Source organism: Meles meles, chromosome 16 (genome assembly GCF_922984935.1).
Source record: "Meles meles chromosome 16, mMelMel3.1 paternal haplotype, whole genome shotgun sequence".
In the NCBI taxonomy this organism is placed as follows: Eukaryota; Metazoa; Chordata; class Mammalia; order Carnivora; family Mustelidae; genus Meles; species Meles meles.
In genome coordinates, this window is record NC_060081.1 from 68,464,787 (window position 1) to 68,487,168 (window position 22,382).

Consider the following 22,382-nt stretch of genomic DNA (forward strand, 5'->3'; position numbering starts at 1 on the left):
TGGGTCATCTGATGGCTGGCGCGCGCGACACGACCTGAGAGGACCGCGGACTCTGACCGCACGCAGGCCGCCGCCTGCGAGCTGCGGGTCCCGGGGTACCAGCGAGGCCCGGCAGGATGACTGTCACGTGACGCCGACACCCACGTGACTCCGACTCCACATGACCTCCCGCGACCGGGCCCCTCCTGGAGAGCGAGGACGCGGGGGAGCAGAGGTGAGGGCGTCCCGGGAGGCCGGAGGGGACCCGCGGCCCGGGGCGGTGCGGTGGGTGGGCGCTGGAGCCTGGCCGGGGACTTCTTTGGCCGCGCGCCGCCAGCTCCTTCGCGAGGCCGCCCCGCGGAAGCGCCGAGGAGCGAGGGAGCGCGGAAACAGGCGGCCCCGCTTCCTGCTGCAGATGATCGGAGCCGCGCTGTCGCCTCCTTGGTTGCTGCTGCTGCTCCTGCCCTGGGCGCCCCCAGGCCAGGCAGCGCCGGACGTGGATGAAATCCAGTGCCTGCCTGGGTTGGCCAAGCAGCCGGCTTTCCGCCAGTACTCCGGCTACCTCCGTGGCTCCGGCTCCAAGCACCTCCACTACTGGTCTGCGGCTTTCCCTCCGGGGCAGGGAGGGGACGGGGCGCGAGCTGGGGGAGGGTCTGAAGACCTCCCGAGGAGCCTGGGAGCAGGGCGCGCTGGGAGGGGTCCCTCCGCCGGCACTCACCCTGCTCTGCCTCCCCTCCCAGGTTTGTGGAATCGCAGAAGGATCCCAAGAGCAGCCCTCTGGTGCTTTGGCTCAATGGAGGGCCCGGCTGCAGCTCCCTAGATGGCTTCCTCACAGAGCACGGCCCCTTCCTGGTGAGTGGAAAGCCACTGTCTCCCCCCTACAACCAGGAAGGGGACAGTCCCTAAAGGAAGGGGCTGGGGAGGAGGGAGAGCAGGACTTGGAGGTGTTCCCAGTGTGCCCTTCTCCTGAGCCTGGGTTCCCTCGTTTGTACCATTGACCTGACTTTCTATACCTCACAGGGGTTTTGCCCGAGTGCGGAGTGCCCAGCACAGTGGCCCTTGGCACTCAGCCATCTCTCTCCTCTTCAGGTGCAGCCAGATGGTGCCACGCTGGAGTACAACCCCTATTCTTGGAACCTGGTATAGCTGGAGCCGGGGGTCCCGTGGGGGTGTCCGGGCACTCGGATGGGTTGGGGAGCCTTCTTCAGTTGGTTTCCTCCTGCCATGTAGATTGCCAATGTGTTGTACCTTGAGTCCCCAGCTGGGGTGGGCTTCTCCTACTCTGATGACAAGACTTACGCCACCAATGACACCGAGGTGAGTCCAGTGCCTGCCCTGTGCCCCAGCCTCCCCAGTTGTCTAAGGGTAGCATGAGCCGGGAGAGAAGAACATGGCGCTAGAGTCTGTTTTTGGCTCTTCCGCAGGCTGTGTGTGGTCTTGGCGAAGCCACTTCCTCTTGCTCTGAGTGGGTGGTGGGTGTCATGATCTCTGAAATTCTTTCTAGCTCCAATACCAGAAGCTTTCGGTTCCCTCCATCCTGCTTTCTCTAGGTGGCCCAGAGCAATTTTGAGGCCCTGAAGGATTTCTTCCGCCTCTTCCCGGAGTACAAGGACAATGAGCTTTTCCTGACAGGAGAGAGCTATGCTGGCATTTACATCCCCACCCTGGCCGTGTTGGTCATGCAGGATCCCAGCATGAACCTGCAGGTAGGGCCGCTGCGGGAGGGGAGTGAGGCAGCTTATGGTCATGGCCTTTTGGTGAGCGAGGTCAGACAGGCCGTCTTCCCTGTCCAACTTGGTCTCCTTTGTAACGCGCTTGCCACTGGCTGGCCTACCCCTGCTCACGTGCCTCCCAGGACGGAAGCTCACCTGTCAGCCAGCCAGATCTGTTCTTTACTTTGAGTGGCCTCCCCACAAACCAGCTTGGATTTCAGTGTCCAGATTGCTGGAGGTCTGGGTGTAGCCCAGGGAGGCTCCTCCTCTCCCTCCAGATGACCTGGATGCCCTGGCTGTTTCACAGGGGTTGGCTGTGGGCAATGGACTCTCCTCCTATGAGCAGAATGACAACTCCCTGGTCTATTTCGCCTACTACCATGGCCTTCTGGGGAACAGGTATGGGAGGGGGCGGTTGGGCAATCTCCAGGGTGGGGCAGGTCATGAGATCTCAGGTCTGCTCTCCAGGCACATGATACCCCCGGGGCCCTACCCCAGTTTATGACCAGGAGGTGGGGGCTGGGGTTGCTAGAAGTGTTCATTGCGGGAAGGGACTGAGGAGGGCTGGCAGGATGGCCCTAGAGCAGCTAGGTGGCGAACCTCCATACCATCCCCTGTGATCCATTTCCTTGTCCCCTGGGAGGCAGGTGGTGGTGGGAGGTTGGAAGGAGAAAGTGGGAGCGCCCCCCCCGCCCCCCGGCCTGAATGCTTTTGTGCCTCTCCTGCAGGCTCTGGTCTTCCCTCCAGACCCACTGCTGCTCTCAAAACAAGTGTAATTTCTACGACAACACCGACCCAGAATGCGTGACTAATGTGAGGTTCTGCCCCCAACCTCTGTCACCCCTGACACCCCCAGCCCAGAGAAGAGGACCACATCCCTTCTTTGGGGACTCCCTGACCCTGTCCCCTGTGGCTTTGCTGTCCTGCCTCCTACAGCAATTTGGTGTTTTCTGGGATGTATCTAGGGATGTGTTCCTGTCACTACTTCCTGTGACTTTCTGGGCAAATCCTAGAATCCCTGGGAGGGAAAGGATCTCTCACACCTACAGTGTTCCAGGCACCGGGCTGACGTAGGTCAATGTGGATTACTTAATATTGAAGTTTCCCCTTTAAGGGACATTGTATTGTCCACATTTTCCAGAAGAGGAAAGTGATGTCAAGAATGTTAAAGTTACTCGTCTGAAGTCACAGTGCTAGGAAGTAGTGCCACCAGGGTTTAGACCCCAGGCTGGCAGATTCCTTCCACTGAGCCTCCGTTCCCCTACCTGTAAAAAAAAGTAGCGGAAGGATGACAACAAGAGGCGAAGCAGGAGAGTGATGAATCCTGGGACGTGTTGGTGAGATCCTGGGGAGACCAGGGCTTTGTGACACGGGGGTGGCTCGGCGTGTCATTGCAGCTACAGGAAGTGTCCCGCATCGTGGGCAACTCGGGCCTCAACATTTACAACCTCTACGCCCCCTGTGCTGGGGGTGTGCCGGGCCATTTAAGGTAGGCCCTGCGGTGTGCCCTGGGGGCCTCAGCCTCGGCCTGGAGACTGAGGCACCCATCCCCCACTTCACTTGCAGGTTCGAGAAGGACACTGTCGTGCTCCACGACTTCGGCAACATCTTCACTCGCCTGCCGCTCAAGCAGACATGGCATCAGGTGTGCGAGCATCTGGGCTGCTTCTGGTGGGGGTGGGCCAGGGCGGCAAAGACCCTGACCTGTGGTTTGCGCTCCCAGGCGCTGCTGCTGCGCTCCGGGAACAGGGCGCGCATGGACCCACCCTGCACCAACACCACGGCCGCCTCCACCTACCTCAACAACCCGTATGTGCGCAAGGCCCTCCACGTCCCTGAGCAGCTGCCCCGCTGGGACATGTGCAAGTGAGGCGCTGGGGCCAGCCGCGGGCTGGGAGTGGCAGGCGCTCGGGGCCTGTGGGTATCAGACAGGTTCCCAGGAACCCCTTGGCCAGGGTCTCTCAGGGGTGGCCCTCAGGGTGTGGCGGTGAGTTAGTTGTACAGGAAGTCTAACCCTTCGGCTGATGGATGTTTCACCAGTTCATTGGTAAAATGTTAGTTTGCTTCCCCAGTAGTGAGTCAACAGACCCTGTCCCCCACCCCCGCTCTGCTACAGTCCCCAGTTGCACAAATCTCCTCTGACCCGTGTTGAGGAACATGGTGATGCCCGGCACGGCGGGGGCCACCCAAGTCCATTCTGATTGGCCAGCACCCCTGCCCTCTTGCCATTAACATGCTGTGGTTCTCACACTTGGGAGCCCCTTGGTGCTAAATCCCAATCGTGGACCCGTCACTAAATGTTTCCATCTATGCTTCCCAATAGGGGTGAGTTGAGGACCTGGGTGTTCCAGCCTCTCATCCAACTAAGTCCTACAGACGTGACACAAGGAGGGGACTGAATCCCAGCTCTGCCCCCGGGGCTGGAGCTTCAAGCTGGGAGGGGACCGTAAGGGGAGGTCTACCATGTGACTCTTTATTCCCCTTTACCTGGTCTTCGTGGGGCCTGCCCACGTGCTCCCGCAGCTTCCTGGTGAACATACAGTACCGCCGTCTCTACCAAAGCGTGCAGGACCAGTACTTGAAGCTGCTCACCACGCAGGTGAGTGGGGGCCGCGCAGCGGGGGCCGCCAGCAACCTCAGGGCCCCCTTGAGAGGGCCGCTCTGGACACCAGAAGCTGAAACTCTTAAGAGACGAAGCCCAGGGATACAGGGTCACGATTTGAACATGGCTTTGTCCCCCACCCCATGGTGCTCTGTGGTAGGAGGCTGGGGGTTCTGCGTCGGCCAAGGAGACTTTAGGTGGAGAAGAGCTGGGAGAACGTGTTACAGGCAAATGGAGGTCCGGGGTGGGAAAGAGCCTTGTCCAAGGTCATCTGGGAGACCCTGACAGCCAGTCAGGACCAGGTTCTGTACCCACAGTGGTTAGAGCAGGAGCTCTGCCTGCGTGCAGGTTCCTTTACTCGCCGTGTCACCCTGGGCACGTTTCTCGTATCTTGAGATTTGGTTTCCCCACCTGTAAAATGGGGTTAATAACAGTATCCACCTTCATAGGTGAAGCATTTAGTAGAGCACTGGACATGTAGAAAACAGAAAACCTGAGTATTTCCTGCTTCATGTTATTTAGCTGGGCCCCCTGAATTCCCTGAAGGGGTAGGGCTTGAACTGGGGAAGGACTGGGCCCTGCGCTCACGCCAGAGCCCCCCACTCCCTCTCTTGCCCCGCTCCAGAAATACCGGATCCTGCTGTACAACGGAGATGTGGACATGGCTTGCAATTTCATGGGGGATGAGTGGTTTGTGGATTCCCTCAACCAGAAGGTAAGGCGCAAGGATCCCAGCTCTGGGGAGGGACGGGGCAGCTGTGCCTGGCAGCTGGGCTCTGGGCAGACAGACAGGGCAAACCTGGGGGAGTTCTGGGCCCCTGAGGTCTTGCTGGCAGCTGTGAGCAGGGATGATGGGGCAGCAGCAGGCTGCTAAGTCTTTCCTGGTGGGGCAGATGGAGGTCCAGCGCCGGCCCTGGTTAGTGGACTACGGGGACAGTGGAGAGCAGATTGCTGGCTTCGTGAAGGAGTTCTCCCACATCGCCTTTCTCACCATCAAGGTAGAACCTGGGCCTGCGGAGGGCCGTCTTGGCTGGAGGGGATGGGGCAGGACCCACCCATCGTCTCCTCCCAGCTCGGTTACACTGGGTTACCGTCTGGGCCCATAAGAGCAAGTGTTCTGGGGGGAGTGGGAGAAGAGGAAGGTCACTGGCTGGAGGGATCCAGTAGGATGGGGGGGAGGCCAGGGGCAGGGGTGACACAGGAAGGTGATCTCACAGAGTTTTGCTTCTAGGGTGCTGGGCACATGGTCCCCACCGACAAGCCCCAGGCTGCCCTCACCATGTTCTCCCGCTTCCTGAATAAGCAGCCGTACTGACGGAGACCAGTCTCCCTTCTGCCCGATGCAGCCGTACTGACAGACACCAGTCCCCCTTCTGCCCAATGCAGCCATACTGACAGAGACAAGTTCCCCTTCTGGTTCAGCCCCTTTCCTGCCTCTCCTGCTAGGAGGGAGGCCCTCTTATGTGCAAAATGCCCCTGTGGGGCAGATCCCGGCCTCCAGAACCAACCTACCCCCCCACCACTGCCCCCTCCACAGCCCTCTGCCTCCCAGACCAGGCCCCAGTGCCTCGGTAGACAGCCTGGGGGAGTTAGCACTTTATTCCTGACTGGGGTGGGGCCTGGCCCCTCCCTTCATGCACTGGAACACAGCGGAGCTCAGCACAGCCCATGGGGAGGGTGGACGGACTGTAATCAATTGAACGACTGATTATGGAATTAAATTGGGTACAGCTTAAAGCCCTGTCTTCTCTGTAGCACTGGGGGTTAGGACACTATAGACTAGGGGTGGGAGGTCCTGGGGGAGGGGATGACAGGCGTCTGGAGTCCCAAAAGCCCCTCGGTGGGGGGGCTTGAGGACTCAGGCAGCTGCTGTGGAGGGCGGAGGGGCACTGGATGTCCAGGAGCCCCGGGGGTCCGCACGCCGGTTCTTCTCAATCACCTCTCGCAGCCCTTTGGCAAAGTGGAGGTCGGCCCCGATGGTGAGGAAGCCCTGTGCAGTGGGGCAGAGAGGGGAGTCTGTTCATTCCATCACAGAGGCCAAAATTTCAAGACAGAGACAGAGTTCTTAGCCTTGAGGGGTTCTGTTTAGTGGGACAGGAGGAGCCGCAAAGTAGGTCTTCTAGCTCCCTGTAAAGAGTGTAAAAGAGAGGCTGCAGGAACACAATCTGTGGAGGTCAAGGAGGGCTTCCTGGAGGAGGTGACCTCTTAGCTCAGACGGTCAAGATAAGTAGATATTAGGGGTGGGATCCGGGAAGAGGCTTAGAAGGTGAGGGCACAGCTGTGCAGAGGGGCTGGAGAAGCCTGATGATGGAAGATTAAAATGGGAGGGGCTGTCAATGAGGGGGTAGCTGGGGTCAGGTAGCCCAGTTAGGTTGGGGGTGAATCAGGGGCAGGGAGACTCCACCTTCCTCCATCAACCCCCCCACTCACCGCATGGTTCGTCACCACCTCACGCACGAAGTTGATGCCCTCGGGTAGTGGGATCTGCACCCCCCGCCACATCCGCTCTGGGGGTGGGAGCAGCTGGCTCAGCAGGGATCCACCCAGCTCCCCTCTCTTTTCCCTCTCCTGCCCTCCGACCCCCAGCCCTACCATTGAGCATGGGCATCACCCCAATCTGCAGCATGGTCTTCAAAGGGGCTTGCAGCGGGATCAGCTGGGAGGGAGAGGGCAGGGCATCAGGGCAAGCAGTAGGAAGCTGCCAGGCCTCCGTTGCCCAGCCCTGACCCAGCCTCGGCGCCCCCACCACTCCCAACTCACTGCCAGTGACTCCAAGGCGGACTGGTTCGAATAGATTCGGAACCTAGGGGAGAGAAAGAAGTGTCCAGTAAGCCCAAGGCCCAGAAGTTCCCTTTCCTCAGGCCACCAGATGCCCCTTAGTCTCAGCCTCAGATGTTCCCATCTTCACACCTGTCTGGGGCTTCCGCCACTCACCAGATGTGCATCCCTATGTGGGGGAGTCCTTTCTCCTGCTTTCGGTTCCCTTTCTTCAAGTCTGCTACTTGTAATTCATTGACCACTTCCTGTATACCAGACTCGGCCTGACCGCCTGGCGTGTATGGTGTGTGTTTGTTTAATAAAACTTACAGAGCTTACTTCCTCCTAGGTACTAAGCATGTTACAGAAGTTCAATAGTAAGATATTTTTAAATGCCAACGTGACTTCATCCTCCCTACAGCTCTAGAAGTAGGCACTATGAAATGATTTGTACTTTTTAGATGAGGCAGATCGAGCCTAGAGAGTCGAAGGCATTCGCCTACAGTCTCACAGCTGGTAGAGGGCAGAAGCTGCCTCTAGGATCTAAACTTTTTTTTTTAAAGATTTTATTTATTCATTTGACAGAGATCACAAGCAGGCAGAGAGGCAGGCAGAGAGAGAGGAGGAAGCAGGCTCCCTGCTGAGCAGAGAGCCCGATGCGGGGCTTGATCCCAGGACCTTGGGATCATGACCTGAGCCGAAGGCAGAGTCTTTAACCCGCTGAGCCACCCAGGCGCCCCTAGAATCTAAACTCTTAACCACGACTCTGCAGTATCTCATTTAACCTCTGGGACAGTGCTGTCCAGTAGAACTTTCCGCAGACCGGGCGCCTGGGTGGCTCAGTGGGTTAAGCCTCTGCCTTCAGCTCGGGTCATGATCTCAGGGTCCTGGGATCGAGTCCCGCATCAGGCTCTCTGCTCGGCAGGGAGCCTGCTTCCCCTCCTCTCTCTCTGCCTGCCTCTCTGCCTACTTGTGGTCTCTGTCTGTCAAATAAACAAATTAAAAAAAAAAATCTTAAAAAAAAAAAAACTTTCCGCAGACCGTGGCACATTTGCCCCTGCCGTGTAGTAGCCCCTGGCTGCCTGTGGCTCCCATAGTAGGTGCTATTTTCCCCTCCATTTAGTCCATGAAGGAAATGAAGGTGAAGTGACTCTTTTTTTTTTTTTTTTTAAGATTTATTTCTGACAGACAGAGATCACAAGTAGGCAGAGAGGCAGGCAGAGAGACAGAGCGGAGGAAGCAGGCTCCCCGCTAAGCAGAGAGCCCGATGCGGGGCTCGATCCCAGGATCCTGGGATCATGACCTGAGCTGAAGGCAGAGGCTTTAACCCGCTGAGCCACCCAGGCGCCCCTGAAGTGACTCTTAAGATCAGAAAAGTTGGGCTGTTCCTGCCTGAACCCCTGCAGTTAGGCTCTTTGCTGTGCGACTGTGGGACCGTGGGCACGTCACTTAACCTTGCTGGGCCGCTTCATTCCTCTCAGAATCCCTGCTCTGCCTGCCTCTGGGTCATAAGATAATCTAGAGAAATTCCACCTGATTAAAATGCATTGGTTACACATGAACAAAGACCCTAACTCCCCAGTAGCTATAGATCTGAGTGGATTTTATCTCCCCAGTTGTTGAACAGGTGTGACTATCCTGAAGGCACTCAGGCTCAGTGAGGTGAAGCGCTCGCCCGAGACCTTGACTGGCTGCTTACCGGCGCAGGTCCAGCTGGGTGCGCAGCGCCTTCCCCCGGAGTGCCATCTTGGCGCTGAGACGGGCGTCCTACAGGCAAGGGGGTTGGGGCAGGGTTACTGACCCACGGGGTCCACAGCATGCTCATCCCAACCCTCAGTACCCCCGCTCTAGTGCCCGCACCATGGTCATGCTGGACAGCTGGACCTCGGGCTGGTCAGGCGGGACCAGGGCTATGGTGACACTGGCAGTGACGGAGACCGTGCTACCCGAGGGCTTGATGGTGCAGCGAGGTGGGGCCAGGACGCGCAGCTCCAGCTTCAGCGGGGAGTCGATCACCGCTGGGCTCTGGGGACAGAGTAGGGGGGGTAGTCCCAGATCTGCTCCCTGATGAGCCCCGGGAGTGAATATGGGGTGGCTCAGGCTCTGCCTGCTGGGAGCCCAGACCCACAAATACAAGGTCTGGTGTGGCTTCCCAGACCCTTCAGAACTGTGTCCAGCCTCTGTGCCTTTGCTCACGTGAGGGATGGAATGTCTCCTTCTGTTTTCCTGAGTTCTTGCTAGTGAGGATCTATCTCCAGCCAGACTCCTCCGGGACAGTGTTTGCATCAGATATCCCCACCCTCTGCCATATCGTCCTCTTCTCTGCACGGCTGTGCTCTTTCCCGTGTAGGTGCCGGCCAATATTTTACCTGTGTTGCTCATTCAGACCTCATCCTAACCATGTGAGGCAGGCATTATCATGCTCGTCTTTGAGATGGGAAAACCAAGGCACAGAGAAGGAATTGTCCAAGGTTCTGGAGTCATCCAGGTGCAGACCCTGGGATGCAGACCTGGGCAGTCTGGCCAGAGAGGCCATGCCCCTCCCCCCCCACTTGGCCATCAGGTAGATGGTGACAATGGGGATGACGCAGCGGGGACGGCAGCGAGTGTCTCCTGAGCAGTTAACCTGCGCCAGGGGCTGCTCTAATTTCTTTACGTGAATTGATTCAGTTAATCCTCAGCGACAGCCCTGGGAGGCTGTATACTGTAGAAGAGATTAAGGGCAAGCCCTCTAACGATCACTGAGACACTTTTTAGATTTTGACCTCCCAACCCTCTTCCCATGAAACAAGGGGAAATCATAAGCCAAAAGAAGAATACATCAGGGGTGTCTGGCTGGCTCAGTCAGTAGAGCATGCGACGCTTAATCGTGAGGGTAATGAGCTCGAGCCCCACGATGGGCGTAGAGATTATTTTAAAAATTAACTTTAAAAAAGAATACATCAGTCATTATTAGAGTCCCGACACTTAGAGAGCTTGGGTTCTCAGCCTGCACTCCTCCTAGCTTCATGAAGAAGTAGCAAGGGCCCTTCACAGACCTGGAATCGACCTTGACAAATAAGAGAACTTAGCCACAGGCGAGAGGTCGGGCCTTCTGTCTACTGCACAGTGGCTGCAGGGGCCTCTGCTTGTACAGCTCACGGGTCCCCTCGCTGGTGTGCAGGTGGTATGGCCGCCGCCCACCCTGGCCGCGTCCCTACCTCCCGCCAACACTCACCAGTAGGACAATGCTCCCAAAATAGGTGGCCCTCAGCAGCATGTCCAGATCGTGGGGCACCTGGAGAGGGGAAGAGGATGAGGCAGGGTTATCGGGAGTTTCGGACAGGTCCCCTCTTGGCCATCCAGCAGACAGACCCCGACCTACCTTGTCCCCCACCAGGGACAGTTGCAGGGCTTCCGCCCGGAAGTAACTCTCCATGGCAGAGTCAAAGAAGAACTCTGAGAAGGCCACGTACACCATCCGCTCCTCCTCCTGCAGCTGGGGCTCAACCGCCCGGTTGGGCAGGCTCCAGTTCCCCTCAGCCAGAGGAAAGAAGGCCCCCTGCAGTTGGGGGATCAGGGTCAGCCTGGCCCAGCACCCAGATCTCCCCACGGCCGGTGCCAGGCCCCGTGAGGGATGGTAGGGGTTGGACCCAGCTGCTATCATTAGGGGTCTTATTAGTACAACTTTTTAAAGTTGTATTTATTTAAGTAATCTCTCCTCCCAACATGGGGCTTGAACTCACGACCCCACAATTCAGAGTCGCAGGCTCTACCAACACCCCACCGGGTGCCCTCGTTGTTAGCACAACTCCTAAAAAGTCATTCAAAGGAGGGCAGCTGGAGTTCTGCAAGGGAGCACTCCCATTAGGCCAGAAAAGGGACACCCGGGAAAGGGGCTCCGGGAGGAGGTGGCATGTGAGTGGGTCTTGAAAGATACAGAGCAGGAGTGAGAAAAGCTGCTGTTTACCTTCACATAGGTTATGTGCACAGAGCTGTTATGTCCAACTGCTTCAGGGGAGGTGGGAAAGGGCAGCATGAGCAAAGGCCCTGAGGCAGGAAGCCAGGGGCATATTTGGGAAAGAATGAGTGCAGAGAAACAGGGTGGAAGTTAGAAAGGTGGGGCCAGACAAGGTTAACAAGGCTCAGAAGCCAGACCCAGGAGTTGAACCGAATTCTGCAGGCCATGGGGGTCCGCTCAGCCGTGGAGTGGCCCAGAGCTGTGCCTTCAGAGGACAAAATGAGCAACACCGGGGGCAAAGAGGAGGTCTGGGTAGGTCAGAGACACCACAGCAGCCAGGCAGCTCACCCGGAAGTCCATGTCCAGGTTGCTGTCGGAAGCGACGGGGTCCTTTAGGAGGGAGTAGTCGATGCCAACCAGCTCATCCACAGAGCTGCGAACTGTGGGAAGGAGCGTAGTCACTCAAGCTGCGTTCACCCTTCTGTGCCTGTTTCTCATCCACAACGCGGTGATTGGAAATCCTCCCTCACAGGGTTGTTGTGGGGATCAAATCGGTTTTACGCGGGAAGCACTCAGCGCTCAGCGATATTAATCACGACTCCTGCCATCAGCACCCCCATGACAAGGGCTCCATGAGATCACTAAACAAGATGGCAAGGGATTCTTTTCCCTCATTGTTCCCCATGCCCTGTGTGTGGGGCGTGATGATCTCTACCCCACAGCAGGCAAAGGTCACAGCAGGAAAAGGGAATTCGTGTTAGTTGAACACCTATTAAGTGCAAGGGATGAATACAGACAAGTTCCCAGCGATCAGCAAGTCCATATTGAGGACCAAGACTATCATCGCACAGTTACTCATTCCAACAACCCCCACAAGGAGGCATCGGCAGCCAAGCGAAGACACCAGGGCCCAGAGAGAGGTGAGTACTTACCTAGGGCCACGTGGCCAGTCAGCAACAGAGGCCCTCTTTGAGGCCAGGGCATGGCAGGGGGCTACTCTGAGGCCCTGCCTGGCAGCTGCACGCCTGGCCCCCCTCCTCACCCCCAGTCCAGTCCCAGGCATGGCCCGGAGCTCCCCTCCCAGCCAGCACCAACTCACCAGGCACAGTGTCCAGGAGTGAATTGAGGAGCACCGTCCCTGCGTGGTAAAGCACAGGGCAGATCTGCGAGGTGGGGTCTAGAGTCAGGGCCTTCCAAAGAGAGGAGGGCACCCCCCCCCCACACACACACACTACTGCTGTACCTGCTGGTTCAGGAGAAAGCGCATCCCCGAGATGATGAATGTGGAGAGGAACTCATACACCTTCCTGCAAGGAGGGGAGAGACCACGTGAACCCAGACTCTGCCCTACCCCAATCCAGGTCCAGGAGAAATCACTACCCTGAGAGATGGGGAGGAGGTGGCTCAGCTTTACTGTATGAACACCTCTTTAATGGAGGGTTCCCAAATCCCCTCTCTAGCCTTATTCTCAAAACCTAACCCTTGCCCCCCACCAGCCCCATGAATTTACCCCCACTTCTTCAAACCTGCTGTAAGCATCCCCACTTCCAGATGCTTACTCATATCCTCCCTTCCACTCTCAGCGTTCCTATCCTGTATGTCCCCTGTATAGGCTCAGATGCTTCCTCTTCCAGGCAGTCTTCCCAGATTACCCTCTTCTGAACCCAGGGAGGACTCAGTTCCTCCCTCAAAGCCCCAATAACAAATATTTTGTCCCTTCAGCTAGGCTCTGAGTTCCTTTATGAATCCTCAAGGACTCGCATATATGTTATTTTTTGAATAAATAAAAGCTCAGCAGTATACCAACACCAGATGATAAATCCGCCATCTTTTCTTTCCCACTCTCTTTGAGAACAATCACAAAGTCCTCTTCTCAGCCCCAAACCTGAAGTTATGCTATTGTTTTTTTTTGTTTTTTTATTTATTTATTTATTTGACAGACAGAAATCACAGGTAGGCAGAGAGGCAGGCAGAGAGAGAGAGAGGAAGGGAAGCAGGCTCCCTGCTGAGCAGAGAGCCCCATGCGGGGCTCGATCCCAGGACCCTGGGATCATGACCCGAGCCGAAGGCAGAGGCCTAACCCACTGAGCCACCCAGGTGCCCCTATGCTATTGTTTTTATCAGTAGTAGTGAGGGCTACCAATTACTGAGTTCATGTCCAGCTGCACATACTGATCCTCACAATTACTCTTATCTAGGAGCCTAGCCACTAACATGCCAGGCACTGTTCTAAATATTTGTACATATATTAACAAACAGTCTTCAGAACATAAAATTATAAAATAGTTCCTGTTATCATCCTCATCTTACCAATGAGGAAATTCAGGCACCGAGCTTCAGTGACTTGACCAAGGTCACACAGCAGGGAAATGAGGATGCTGAGAGTTGCACCCTGTTGACCTGGCTCTCAAGTCTGTGCACTTTGCATCGCACTAGGCAGTAAGGCTCAAAGGGGGGTGCCCTGGGTTGGAGATCGGGCTTACTTAAAGGTTCCCCCGAAGGCCGCGTGCATTCTGGAGACCGAGGCCTGGCAGGAGACGTTGGACACTTTGATGCGGCCAGTGGCATCCCGGGAGAGCTGCAGAGCAGTGCGGATGGACACACCCTCGGCAGAGGCATTGATGTAGCCCCCATCATACCTGCAAGGGCGGGGTGGGGCAGTCAATGTCCAGCTTAACCGTGTCTTTGCCAGCCCCCACCCACCCCAAACCTCATGATACTTTTCTTTAAAAGAGTTTATATCTTTATTTGACAAAGAGATCACAAGTAGGCAGAGAGGCAGACAGAGGGGGTGGGGGGAAGCAGGCTCCCTACTGAGCAGAGAGCCCGATTTGGGGGTCCATGCTAGGACCCTGAGATCATGACCTGAGCCCAAGGCAGAATCTTAGCCCACGGAGCCACCCAGACGCCCTGTTATGATACTTCTTTTTTTTTCTTTTAAGATTTTATTTATGTATTTGACAGACAGAAATCGCAAGTAGGCAGAGAGGCAGGTGGAGAGAGGAGGAAGCAGGCTCCCTGCTGAGCAAAGAGCCCGATGTGGGGCTCCATCCAAGGACCTTGGGATCATGACCTGAGCCGAAAGCAGAGGCTTTAAAACCCACTGAGCCACCCAGGAGCCTCCTGTCATGATACATCTTAATAAGACTTCACTTCCCCGGTTTACTAGACATTCTACCAAACCCTTATGAAGTGGGTCTGCTTGTCCCTATTGCACAGATGAAGAAATTGAGACGCAGGAAGGCTAAACGATCGCCCACAGCCCCGCGGCCTCCCGGCCCTCCTGATCCACCCTCCACTCCCCGGCAGTGCCAGGTCCTCACAAAAACCAGTAGAGAAGCTGCCTCCGGAAACGCAGCCCCAAGGACGCGTTGCTGATCTGTAGCACCAGCTCTTGCTCTGGCTGGAAATGGAGCTCAGAGGATGTCAGCTGCAGCTCTGTGACCTTCACCCTTCAGGAAGCCTCGGGATTAGTTTCAGGACCACAAAGTAGGGGTCCCACCCAACCACAGGAAACTCATTCTCTCCTCTCCCCGTCCAGGCCTGGGGAAGCTGAGGTGGGTGGAAGGAATTCTCCCACTTCCCCTCAAGTGCCCGGCCTGGACTTGGACAGCTCCGAGATGAGCTTCTCCCGACCCAGGTGTTAAAAGCGAGCTTCATCCCTTCTTTAGAGGCCTGATTGCTTGCACTCCCTTCCCTCCACACCCTGTAGTTGATTGACCTGCTCTTTTTTTCCCCCTCAAAGGTTTTATTTAGTTATTTGACAGACAGAGATCACAAGTAGGCAGAGAAGCAGACAGAGAGGAGGGGGGAGAAGCAGGCTCCATGCCGAGCAGAGAGCCTGATGCGGGGCTCGATTCCAGGACCCTGAGATCATGACCTGAGCTGAAGGCAGAGGCTTAACCCACTGAGCCACCCAGGCACCCCTTTGACCTGCTCTTTTAACCGAATCCTTTGGTTTTGTCTCTGTCAGCTGAGCTGCATATCCCATTTCTCCTATCCCCACCGTCGCAAATTCTTGTCTCTTGTTTCCTGGTACCTTTCTCTTTAGCTCCACCTCGGGGTCTAGACCCCACTCATCCTTTGGCAAGTTTCCTGACTCCCCCTTTCCGGGGCTCTTTAGCCACGCCTCAGCCTGCAAGGATTCTGCTTTGCTGTTCTTGGTCCCGCCTATGCTGGAGGGCTTGGCCTTTATATTCTCCGCCCAATCCTGTTTCTTGAGTCCCGCCCCCTAGATGTGGTCACGCCCCCACCCCACCCACTTTGCCCCGCCCCAGAGCCCGAGACCCCGCCTCCCAGGTCCCCAGCTTACTCCGAGATGTTGTAGAAGAAGTGGCCTTCCCTGCCCCGCAGGTCCGGAATGGTGATGGTCTCCAGCTCTTGTTCCAGAAAGCGCAGGCCCTCCTGCTTCACTGAAGTAGCAGCGAGACCCTTAGGTCCTGCGCCCACTGGCGGGGCGACCCCTCCCTCATCGGCCCTCAGCCGGCCCCGCGCCTTACCCAGCTCCAGCGCCTTGGAGGTGACGCGGATCTTGCAGCCGGGGAGCTCCGCATGAGCGCCTACCAGAAACGCTAGGAGGAGGGCCCCGAGGAGGGCCATGGCGAGCGGGCCTGAGGTGGGGTGGGGTCGCTGGAGTCATCAGGGCCGCCAAAACCCACTCCCCGGTTGTCCAACCAGAAAAGGGACTGGCCGGATCCTTACCCTCGAAACAGCTCTTCAGGGAACTTGGAACCAATTATATTGCCTATATTAGGCAGATGCGGAAACTGAGGCTCAGAGAGGCGATGCGACTCGCGCTCTGGTTCCCAGAGGATTTGGGACACGGGGGAAAGGGAGGGGACATCTTCGGTCTCCCCCATGCACCCGCCGCGTGATGAGTTTGGACCTCCCGGGTACCAGCGCCCCCACCCCCCGCCTTTCCTTTAGCAGAGGGCGGGCGCGGCTTGCCTGTTACTATGGAAACGGCTGCACGCGCATTCCTGGGGGGTGTCTTGCAGTCTCCCAGGCCCCGCGCCGGGGGAGTAGAGGGGCCTGCCGGCCCGACCCCGGGCTCACCGGTCTCCCGGCTCCGCCGGGTCCTAAATCCCTGCCATCGGGATTCGGCCTGGTACCCCCCCCCACCCCCCATATCAGCGCCCGCCTTCATGGGATCTCTTCCCCACCCGGGTTCAGTAGACCATGCAGCTCAGCGAGGGGCTGGGGGTGGATGGGGACGCGCCCCAACTCACTGCGGCGGAGCTGGGGGGGGGTCGGTGCGGTCACGTGGGGCGGCGGGCTGCGCAGGGGATCCGGGCGGCGGGGTCTGGCGGGCAGTGCTGTTCCAGCCGCCTTTATAATGCCGGGCCTCTCCGACCCCCCTCCTCGCTCCCGCTCTCCCCTCCTCCCTCAGGGGCTGGGAGGGGACGGGGCGGAACGCTGGCAGCGAGGGTGGAGAGGGCTGTACAGAGCCCCGTGACAGGCCGGGTCGCTGTCAAGACAAGTGGGGGACCCAAGCCGGGAAGGAGGGAGGGAAGTGCAGGAATCGGCCCGCCCAATCCCAACAGTCCTTGCTTCTCTGGGACCTTGGTTTAAATTCCAAATGCCCATGTCTTCTTGTATGATCCTGAGCAAGTCACTTCACTTGGGTCACTGTGCCTCAGTTTCCTCATCCAGCAAAATGTGCGGGATACTTGGGACCACCCACAAAATCAATGCCCATGGCACATTTTCTTCCTTTCCACCTACAATCATCAAGACCTCTTCTTGGCAGGCTTCACCAGGGGACACCCCCCACCACCACCGAATGTCTCTATGTCACTATGTAGGGACCTAACAGGCCCCGGAGCCTTCTCCCACCAGAGCCCAAGCAAGTGCTGCCTGCCCAGGAGGAGGGGCGCAGACTGCAAGAGTCACCCCAGAGGCAGGCAGGGTTGGTGTTTCCCAGGGACTGTAGATTTTGTATGTGTGAATCTTGGAAGCTAGGTTCTCCGCACAGTATCTCCATCTACTGCCTGCAGTGTGTCCCCAGCTCCTGGGACCGGCACAGAGTAGGTGCTGGCTAACCCTAAGCTTTGTTTGTTGTCAAATGGATGAAAGAGGAAAGGGAAAGCAATAAAGGTGAGTGTCCACTGAACACGTACGTAGCACTAAGCACTCATCCAGGTAGGAATGCCCACATGTCCTGATTTGCCCAGGACCTTCCTAGCTTTGAAACTGAAGGTCTCCCTTCCGGGGAACCCCCTCCGTCCCAGGCAAACAAGGACGGTTAGTCATCCTAGATCTAGAGGAACTTATTTAATCTTAACCTATGAGGTCGGCACTAGTATGGACCCGCGCTAGCGGGAAACCAGAGGTAAAGACCACCGGACAGCTACTACTGGAACCCCCGCGAACTGTGAAAGGGTGGGGGGTGGTGTTTCTAGCCCAGAAGCTAGTGCTTAGACTCTTGAGTCTGACAGACCAGGATTCAAATTCTTGGAATTCGTCCAATTCTTGGACCCCTTACTGAAGCAGCTCTGAGACTTAGCTTCCTCTTCCTAAAACAGAAACAACAAGGTAATTCCAAGAATAAATGTGCCTCCTGGCTGTGCTGAGCACAGTCCATGGCACGCCCCACAAGCACACGAGACAGAAAGGGTGTAGGAGAGGAAGGAAGAAAGAGCCAAGGATATCCACAGGAGGAAGTGCTTCAGTGCCTTTGAACTCTAGTAGCCCTCACTCTTCCTGGCACCCGACTCAAGCAGAAAACCTGGTAGATGTTAGTTTTCTTTCTTTTCATTTTCCTTTTTTTTTTTTTTTAAGATTTTATTTATTTGACAGAGAGGGCACAAGCAGGGGGAGCAGCAGGAAGATAGAGAGGGAGAAGCAGGATCCCTGCTGAGTAGGGAGCCCAATGTGGGGCTCATAGGGTTCCATTCCAGGACCCTGGAGTCATGACCTGAGGCATGAGGCAGATGCTCAACCGACTGAGCCACTTGGGCGCCCCCTTCTCACTTTTTTTTTTTAAGATTTTATTTATTTATTTGACAGATTACAAGTAGGCAGAGAGGCAGGCAGAGAGGGGGCTGGGAAGCAGGCTCCCTGCTGAGCAGAGAGCCCGAATTGGGGCTTAATCCCAGGACCCTGGGATCATGATCTGAGCGGAAAGCAGAGGCTTTAACCCACTGAGCCACCCAGGCGCCCCAGCACCCCGATTCTTAAGAGACTCCGGTCCCATGTCTGTCTCAGCCTGACTGACCCTAAACACAGCCTTGGGCTCGGGGACAAGATGGACTCACTGGCCTTGAATCCAGGGACTTGCCCTGGCAGCCCGCCTCTCCGTCCCTTGGGTTTCCCCTTCCTCCTGAAGCGTATGCCGCCAGCCCTCACACTTCAGTGACACTGGTGTCGGGTAGCCCGGGGGGGTCTTTGGCAACCTCCCTGAGTCCTCAACACTTGACCTGAGGGATGAAGAGATCAGAAGCCCCAAATCCCTTCTACTTTCACTCCCAGCTTTGAAGAGGGAAGAAGGGACTTCCCAGCCCTCAAAGGGACAGGACAGAAATCGTTTTCTAGCCCCTGCTGTGCGCCCAGCACAGCGATATTGTTAAACCACGAGGAGAGCGAAGCATTATTTAATTAGCTTTGGAATCACACAGACCTGGTTCAAATCCGGCTCCTGTCATTTTCTAGAGCAGAGGTCAGAGAGCTGTTCCTGTTAAAAGTCAGATAAGATAGTACATATTTTAGGCTGTGCTGGCTCTGTGGTCTCTGGTCAGCTGTTCAAACTCCTCCACGGCAGCTATAAACAAGACTTACATGAGCAGACTGCTTGCTGGATTCGCGCCCATGGGCTGTAGTTTGCCAACCCCTGTTCTAGAGTAAATTAAAAAGTAAATCTCAGGGTGCCTGGGTGGCTCAGTGGGTTAAGCCTCTGCCTTTGGCTCAGGTCATGATCTCAGGGTCCTGGGATCGAGTCCCATATCGGGCTCTCTGCTCAGTGGGGAGCCTGCATCCCCGCCCCCCCCCCCCCCCCCCGCCTCAGCCTGCTTGTGATCTCTCTCTCTCTGTCAAGTAAATAAATAAAAACTTTGGGGGAAAAAAAAAGTAAATCTCTTTAAGAGATTTAAGAGCTTCAGTTTCCACATCTGTAAGATGGGGATGATCTAGTACCTGCCTACCTCTCTGGGTGGTGGTGAGATTTTAAATAAAGTCTGTAACATGCTGGGGCGCCTGGGTGGCTCTGTCAGTTAAGCCGCTGCCTCTTGATTTTGGCTCAGGTCATGATCTCGGAAGCTTGGGATCGAGCCCCACGTCTGGCTCTGCACTCAGTGGGGAGTCTACTTTAGGATTCTCTTCCTCTCCCTCTGCCCATTCCCCCCCAACTCACTCTCTCTAAAATAAGTAAGTAAAACTTTTTTTTTAAGATTTTATTTATTATTTATTTGACAGATAGAGATCACAAGTAGGCAGAGAGGCAGGCAGAGAGAGAGGGGGGGAAGCAGGCTCCCCACTGAGCAGAGAGCTCGATGCGGGACTTGATCCCAGGACCCTGGGATCATGATCTGAGCCGAAGGCAGAGGCTTTAACCCACTGAGCCACCCAGGAGCCCCAGTAAATCTTTCTTTTTTTTTTTTTAAGTATATGGGGCCCCCCGGGTGGCTCAGTGGGTTAGACACCTGACTTGGGCTCAGGTCAGGATCTCAGGGTCCTGGGAGCGAGTTCCACGACAGGCTCCCCACTGGTCCAGGAGGTTTGCTTGTCCCTCTGCCCCACCCTGGTTCACGCGCCCGTGCTCTCTCTCTCAAAACAAACAAACAAACATACAAACAAACTTACCAAATAAAAGTATATAAAATGCTGGGCCTAGTACTTGGCACACTAAAGGGCTCAGTAAATGTCTCTGGTCTTCGGTAATAACTAAACAAAAGTGCTAGTATTAACAAACAAAAAGTGCTTTCCAGATATCAACTCACTTAAAACTCATGACGTCCTGTAAGACAGGTTATCATTAACCCATTTTACAGATGAGGAAGTAGAGACCCAGAGAGGTTAAGGAACTAGGTCGAGTCAGTCTGGCTCCAGAGCCCCTGCTCTGAACCACTCCACTCACTTGTGTCTCTTCTTAAATGACCCCGTTTAGTCCTCACAGCAATTCCTTGAAATAGCCGTCATTGCCCCTGTTTTGTAGACTGGCAGACTGAGGTACAGCGGGAGGAACTAAATGGTCCAAGTAAGTAAACACAGGCTCCGCCAACCACAGGACACCAATTGGATTCCTGCCCAAGATGTCAACATGCCTAGCCTGGCTTCCCCTTCCCTCTCCCCACCTCCAGCTGTGTTTTCTTTGGATCCTTGCACGGCTTGGAGAAGCTGCGTCAGACCGTCTCCCCTCCTGACCATTCTCCCGCCCCCGAGGCGCATCCAAGCTACCCCTCAGGAAGTGAACCCCCTTCCTCTCCCTGCAGCTCGTGGACATGGATGGGCCTGGGTTGGTCCCCCTGAGTGTGCCTGGGAACGAGTGGCGGGGGCAGAGTTGGAGTGAGGGAAGAGCTCTGTGTGGGGGGCCCATGTCAGCGCGGGAGAGTCTGATTACATCTCCCCAAACAGGCGGAATGACACATGGCAGGGGCCAGACATTTACCAAACGGAGATGTAAGAAACACAGGACTGGGGCTTTCTGAGTGCACCCAGCGCAGAGCTGCTTACTGCCTTTCTGTGGCTTCTAAACTTGGACACTTGGCCTTTGAGTTTCTCCTTTTCTTTCCCATTTTTCTCCTTGAAGACCAGCTCCTTTTTCTGCGGATGGAGCCGGCCACCTGGCCCCCAAAGGATCTTCCAGGTTTCAAAGTCAAGGACTCCAGCGATTCTCATGGAGCGTTGCTCCCGGCTCCAGGGTCCTGTGCACCCCCGTCCCATGTACCTCTCCAACTATTTGGCCTCGAGCAGCTCACTCATGCTCTGACTTCTCTCTTCTTCACTCTCGCCCTCTCTGCCTGCTTCCATGCTTCTTGTAGCCTCTTGCTGACTCTGCCTCATGTGGGCCTCTCTCTTGATGGTTCTCTAAACTTCCTGTCCCTGCTTTTGTTAGCACTCAGCATGGGCTTCCTTCTGAGGATGACGATGGGTCACCATGTTCAGCCTGGGCTTTTGTCTTCGCAGGCCTTTCCAAAGGGTACAAGAAGCACCCAACACGCGCCAGCGTCCTGACTTTTTCTGGGATCCCCTGCTGCCACAGTCTCTGAGGGCCCAACATACACAGAGCCAGGAGTCAGGAGGACATCACAGCCCTCCGGCCTCCCTCCCCATTGCCACCCAGCTAGTGCGGTATTTCAGCACTGTCCCCACTGTGGTACCAAATTCTGCCGCTCTCCCAGGCTTCTCATCTCAGATCACAGGCCCCTCCTCGCCCAGGTGCTCGAAGCTCACCCAGAAGCCGGGGAGTTCTCCTTGAGTCTCTGACTTCCTGAAACCTCGTGTCAGCGGATCCTGGTGTCCCGAACTCCAAAAGGTGCTCCCCCTCCCCACCCCTACGCACACGTCTCCATTTGCACCAACACTAGTCCGGGCCATTTTCTTCTTTTACCTTGACAAGCAGTATCATCTCTCTGCATCACTGTTGCCCCTAAAGATCTAGCCTTTCTGCACCAACCACAGTGATGCTGAAAAAGTAGAAACGGTAGTATTTTCCTTCCCTGTTCCAAACCCTCGTTCAGGGGCACGTGGGTGGCTCAGTGGGTTGGGCCTCTGCCTTCGGCTCAGGTTATGGTCTTGGGGTCCTGGGATCCAGCCCCACATCAGGCTCTCTGCTCAGCGGGGAGCATGCTTCCCCACCTGCCTGACTCTCTGCCTACTTGTGATCTCTCTCTCTGTCAAATGAATAAATAAAATATTTTAAAAGAAACAAAAACAAAGCAAAGCCCTCGTTCACTCCCCATCACACACAAAATAAGACCTGGACTCTGGCTACGAGCCCAGAAGGACTCCAGGCTGCCAGCTCCTTCCTACCTTCCTCTCCAGCCGTCTTCCACCAACGCCTGCACACCAGCTCACTCAGCCCCAAGCTTGCCCTTGACCCCTCCCTTCACCCGCCCGCACCTTTGCAGACAAACTTTGCACAGTTAGCTTCCTTCATTCACTCGAGTCTCTCCTCAAGTGTCAGCTGCCCTGGGAGGACCCCTCCCCATCACTTCCTTTTGTTCTGCTTCATTCTTTTTTTTAAAGATTTATTTATTTATTTATTTGATAGACAGAGATCACAGGTAGGCAGAGAGGCAGGCAGAGAGAGAGGAGGAGGAAGCAGGCTCCCCACTGAGCAGAGAGCCCGATGCGGGGCTCGATCCCAGGACCCTGGGACCATGACCTGAGCCGAAAGCAGAGGCTTTAACCCACTGAGCCACCCAGGTCCCCTGTTCTGCTTCATTCTTTCTTCGAT

General features: G+C 56.0%; 2 protein-coding genes across 4 annotated transcripts; one reads left to right on the plus strand and one right to left on the minus strand.

Annotated features, from left to right (window-relative positions):
* The first annotated feature begins 103 nt into the window (after window positions 1-103).
* CTSA (cathepsin A) lies at window positions 104-6,030 on the plus strand. The gene is made up of 15 exons (XM_045980867.1): window positions 104-214; window positions 395-576; window positions 720-831; window positions 1,069-1,119; window positions 1,210-1,296; window positions 1,530-1,685; window positions 1,999-2,090; window positions 2,420-2,504; window positions 3,089-3,180; window positions 3,258-3,336; window positions 3,415-3,557; window positions 4,215-4,290; window positions 4,919-5,008; window positions 5,187-5,291; window positions 5,525-6,030. The coding sequence occupies exons 1-15, from the start codon at window positions 161-163 to the stop codon at window positions 5,606-5,608; spliced, it is 1,488 nt and encodes a 495-aa protein (XP_045836823.1). The 5' UTR covers window positions 104-160; the 3' UTR covers window positions 5,609-6,030.
* LOC123926750 (phospholipid transfer protein) lies at window positions 5,877-18,627 on the minus strand. Of its 3 annotated transcripts, none has more exons than XM_045980863.1 (16): window positions 18,609-18,627; window positions 15,490-15,600; window positions 15,303-15,402; window positions 14,314-14,442; window positions 13,474-13,629; window positions 12,234-12,297; window positions 12,090-12,153; window positions 11,339-11,430; window positions 10,415-10,591; window positions 10,268-10,327; window positions 8,911-9,075; window positions 8,750-8,817; window positions 7,054-7,096; window positions 6,886-6,949; window positions 6,724-6,800; window positions 5,877-6,283 (listed from the first exon to the last, which is right to left on the minus strand). In XM_045980863.1, the coding sequence occupies exons 2-16, from the start codon at window positions 15,587-15,589 to the stop codon at window positions 6,152-6,154; spliced, it is 1,491 nt and encodes a 496-aa protein (XP_045836819.1). In that variant the 5' UTR covers window positions 15,590-15,600; window positions 18,609-18,627; the 3' UTR covers window positions 5,877-6,151. The 3 variants fall into 3 exon arrangements, with proteins under 3 accessions (XP_045836819.1, XP_045836820.1, XP_045836822.1); XM_045980864.1 differs by lacking the exon at window positions 18,609-18,627 and adding an exon at window positions 16,219-16,485; XM_045980866.1 differs by lacking the exon at window positions 18,609-18,627 and adding an exon at window positions 15,692-15,884.
* Window positions 18,628-22,382: the final 3,755 nt, after the last annotated feature.

Bases quoted from the DNA above. Each gene is read 5' to 3' on its own strand.
- CTSA (XM_045980867.1), top strand. From the start codon at position 161: ATGACCTCCCGCGACCGGGCCCCTCCTGGAGAGCGAGGACGCGGGGGA. The intron at 3,558-4,214 runs GTGAGGCGCTGG...GTGCTCCCGCAG, and splicing joins CCCCGCTGGGACATGTGCAA to CTTCCTGGTGAACATACAGT. The intron at 4,291-4,918 runs GTGAGTGGGGGC...GCCCCGCTCCAG, and splicing joins TGAAGCTGCTCACCACGCAG to AAATACCGGATCCTGCTGTA.
- LOC123926750 (XM_045980863.1), bottom strand. From the start codon at position 15,589: ATGGCCCTCCTCGGGGCCCTCCTCCTAGCGTTTCTGGTAGGCGCTCAT. The intron at 13,630-14,313 runs GTGAGGACCTGG...CCGCCCTTGCAG, and splicing joins CAGCTTCTCTACTGGTTTTT to GTATGATGGGGGCTACATCA. The intron at 9,076-10,267 runs GTGAGTGTTGGC...CTCTGTCCCCAG, and splicing joins TTGGGAGCATTGTCCTACTG to AGCCCAGCGGTGATCGACTC.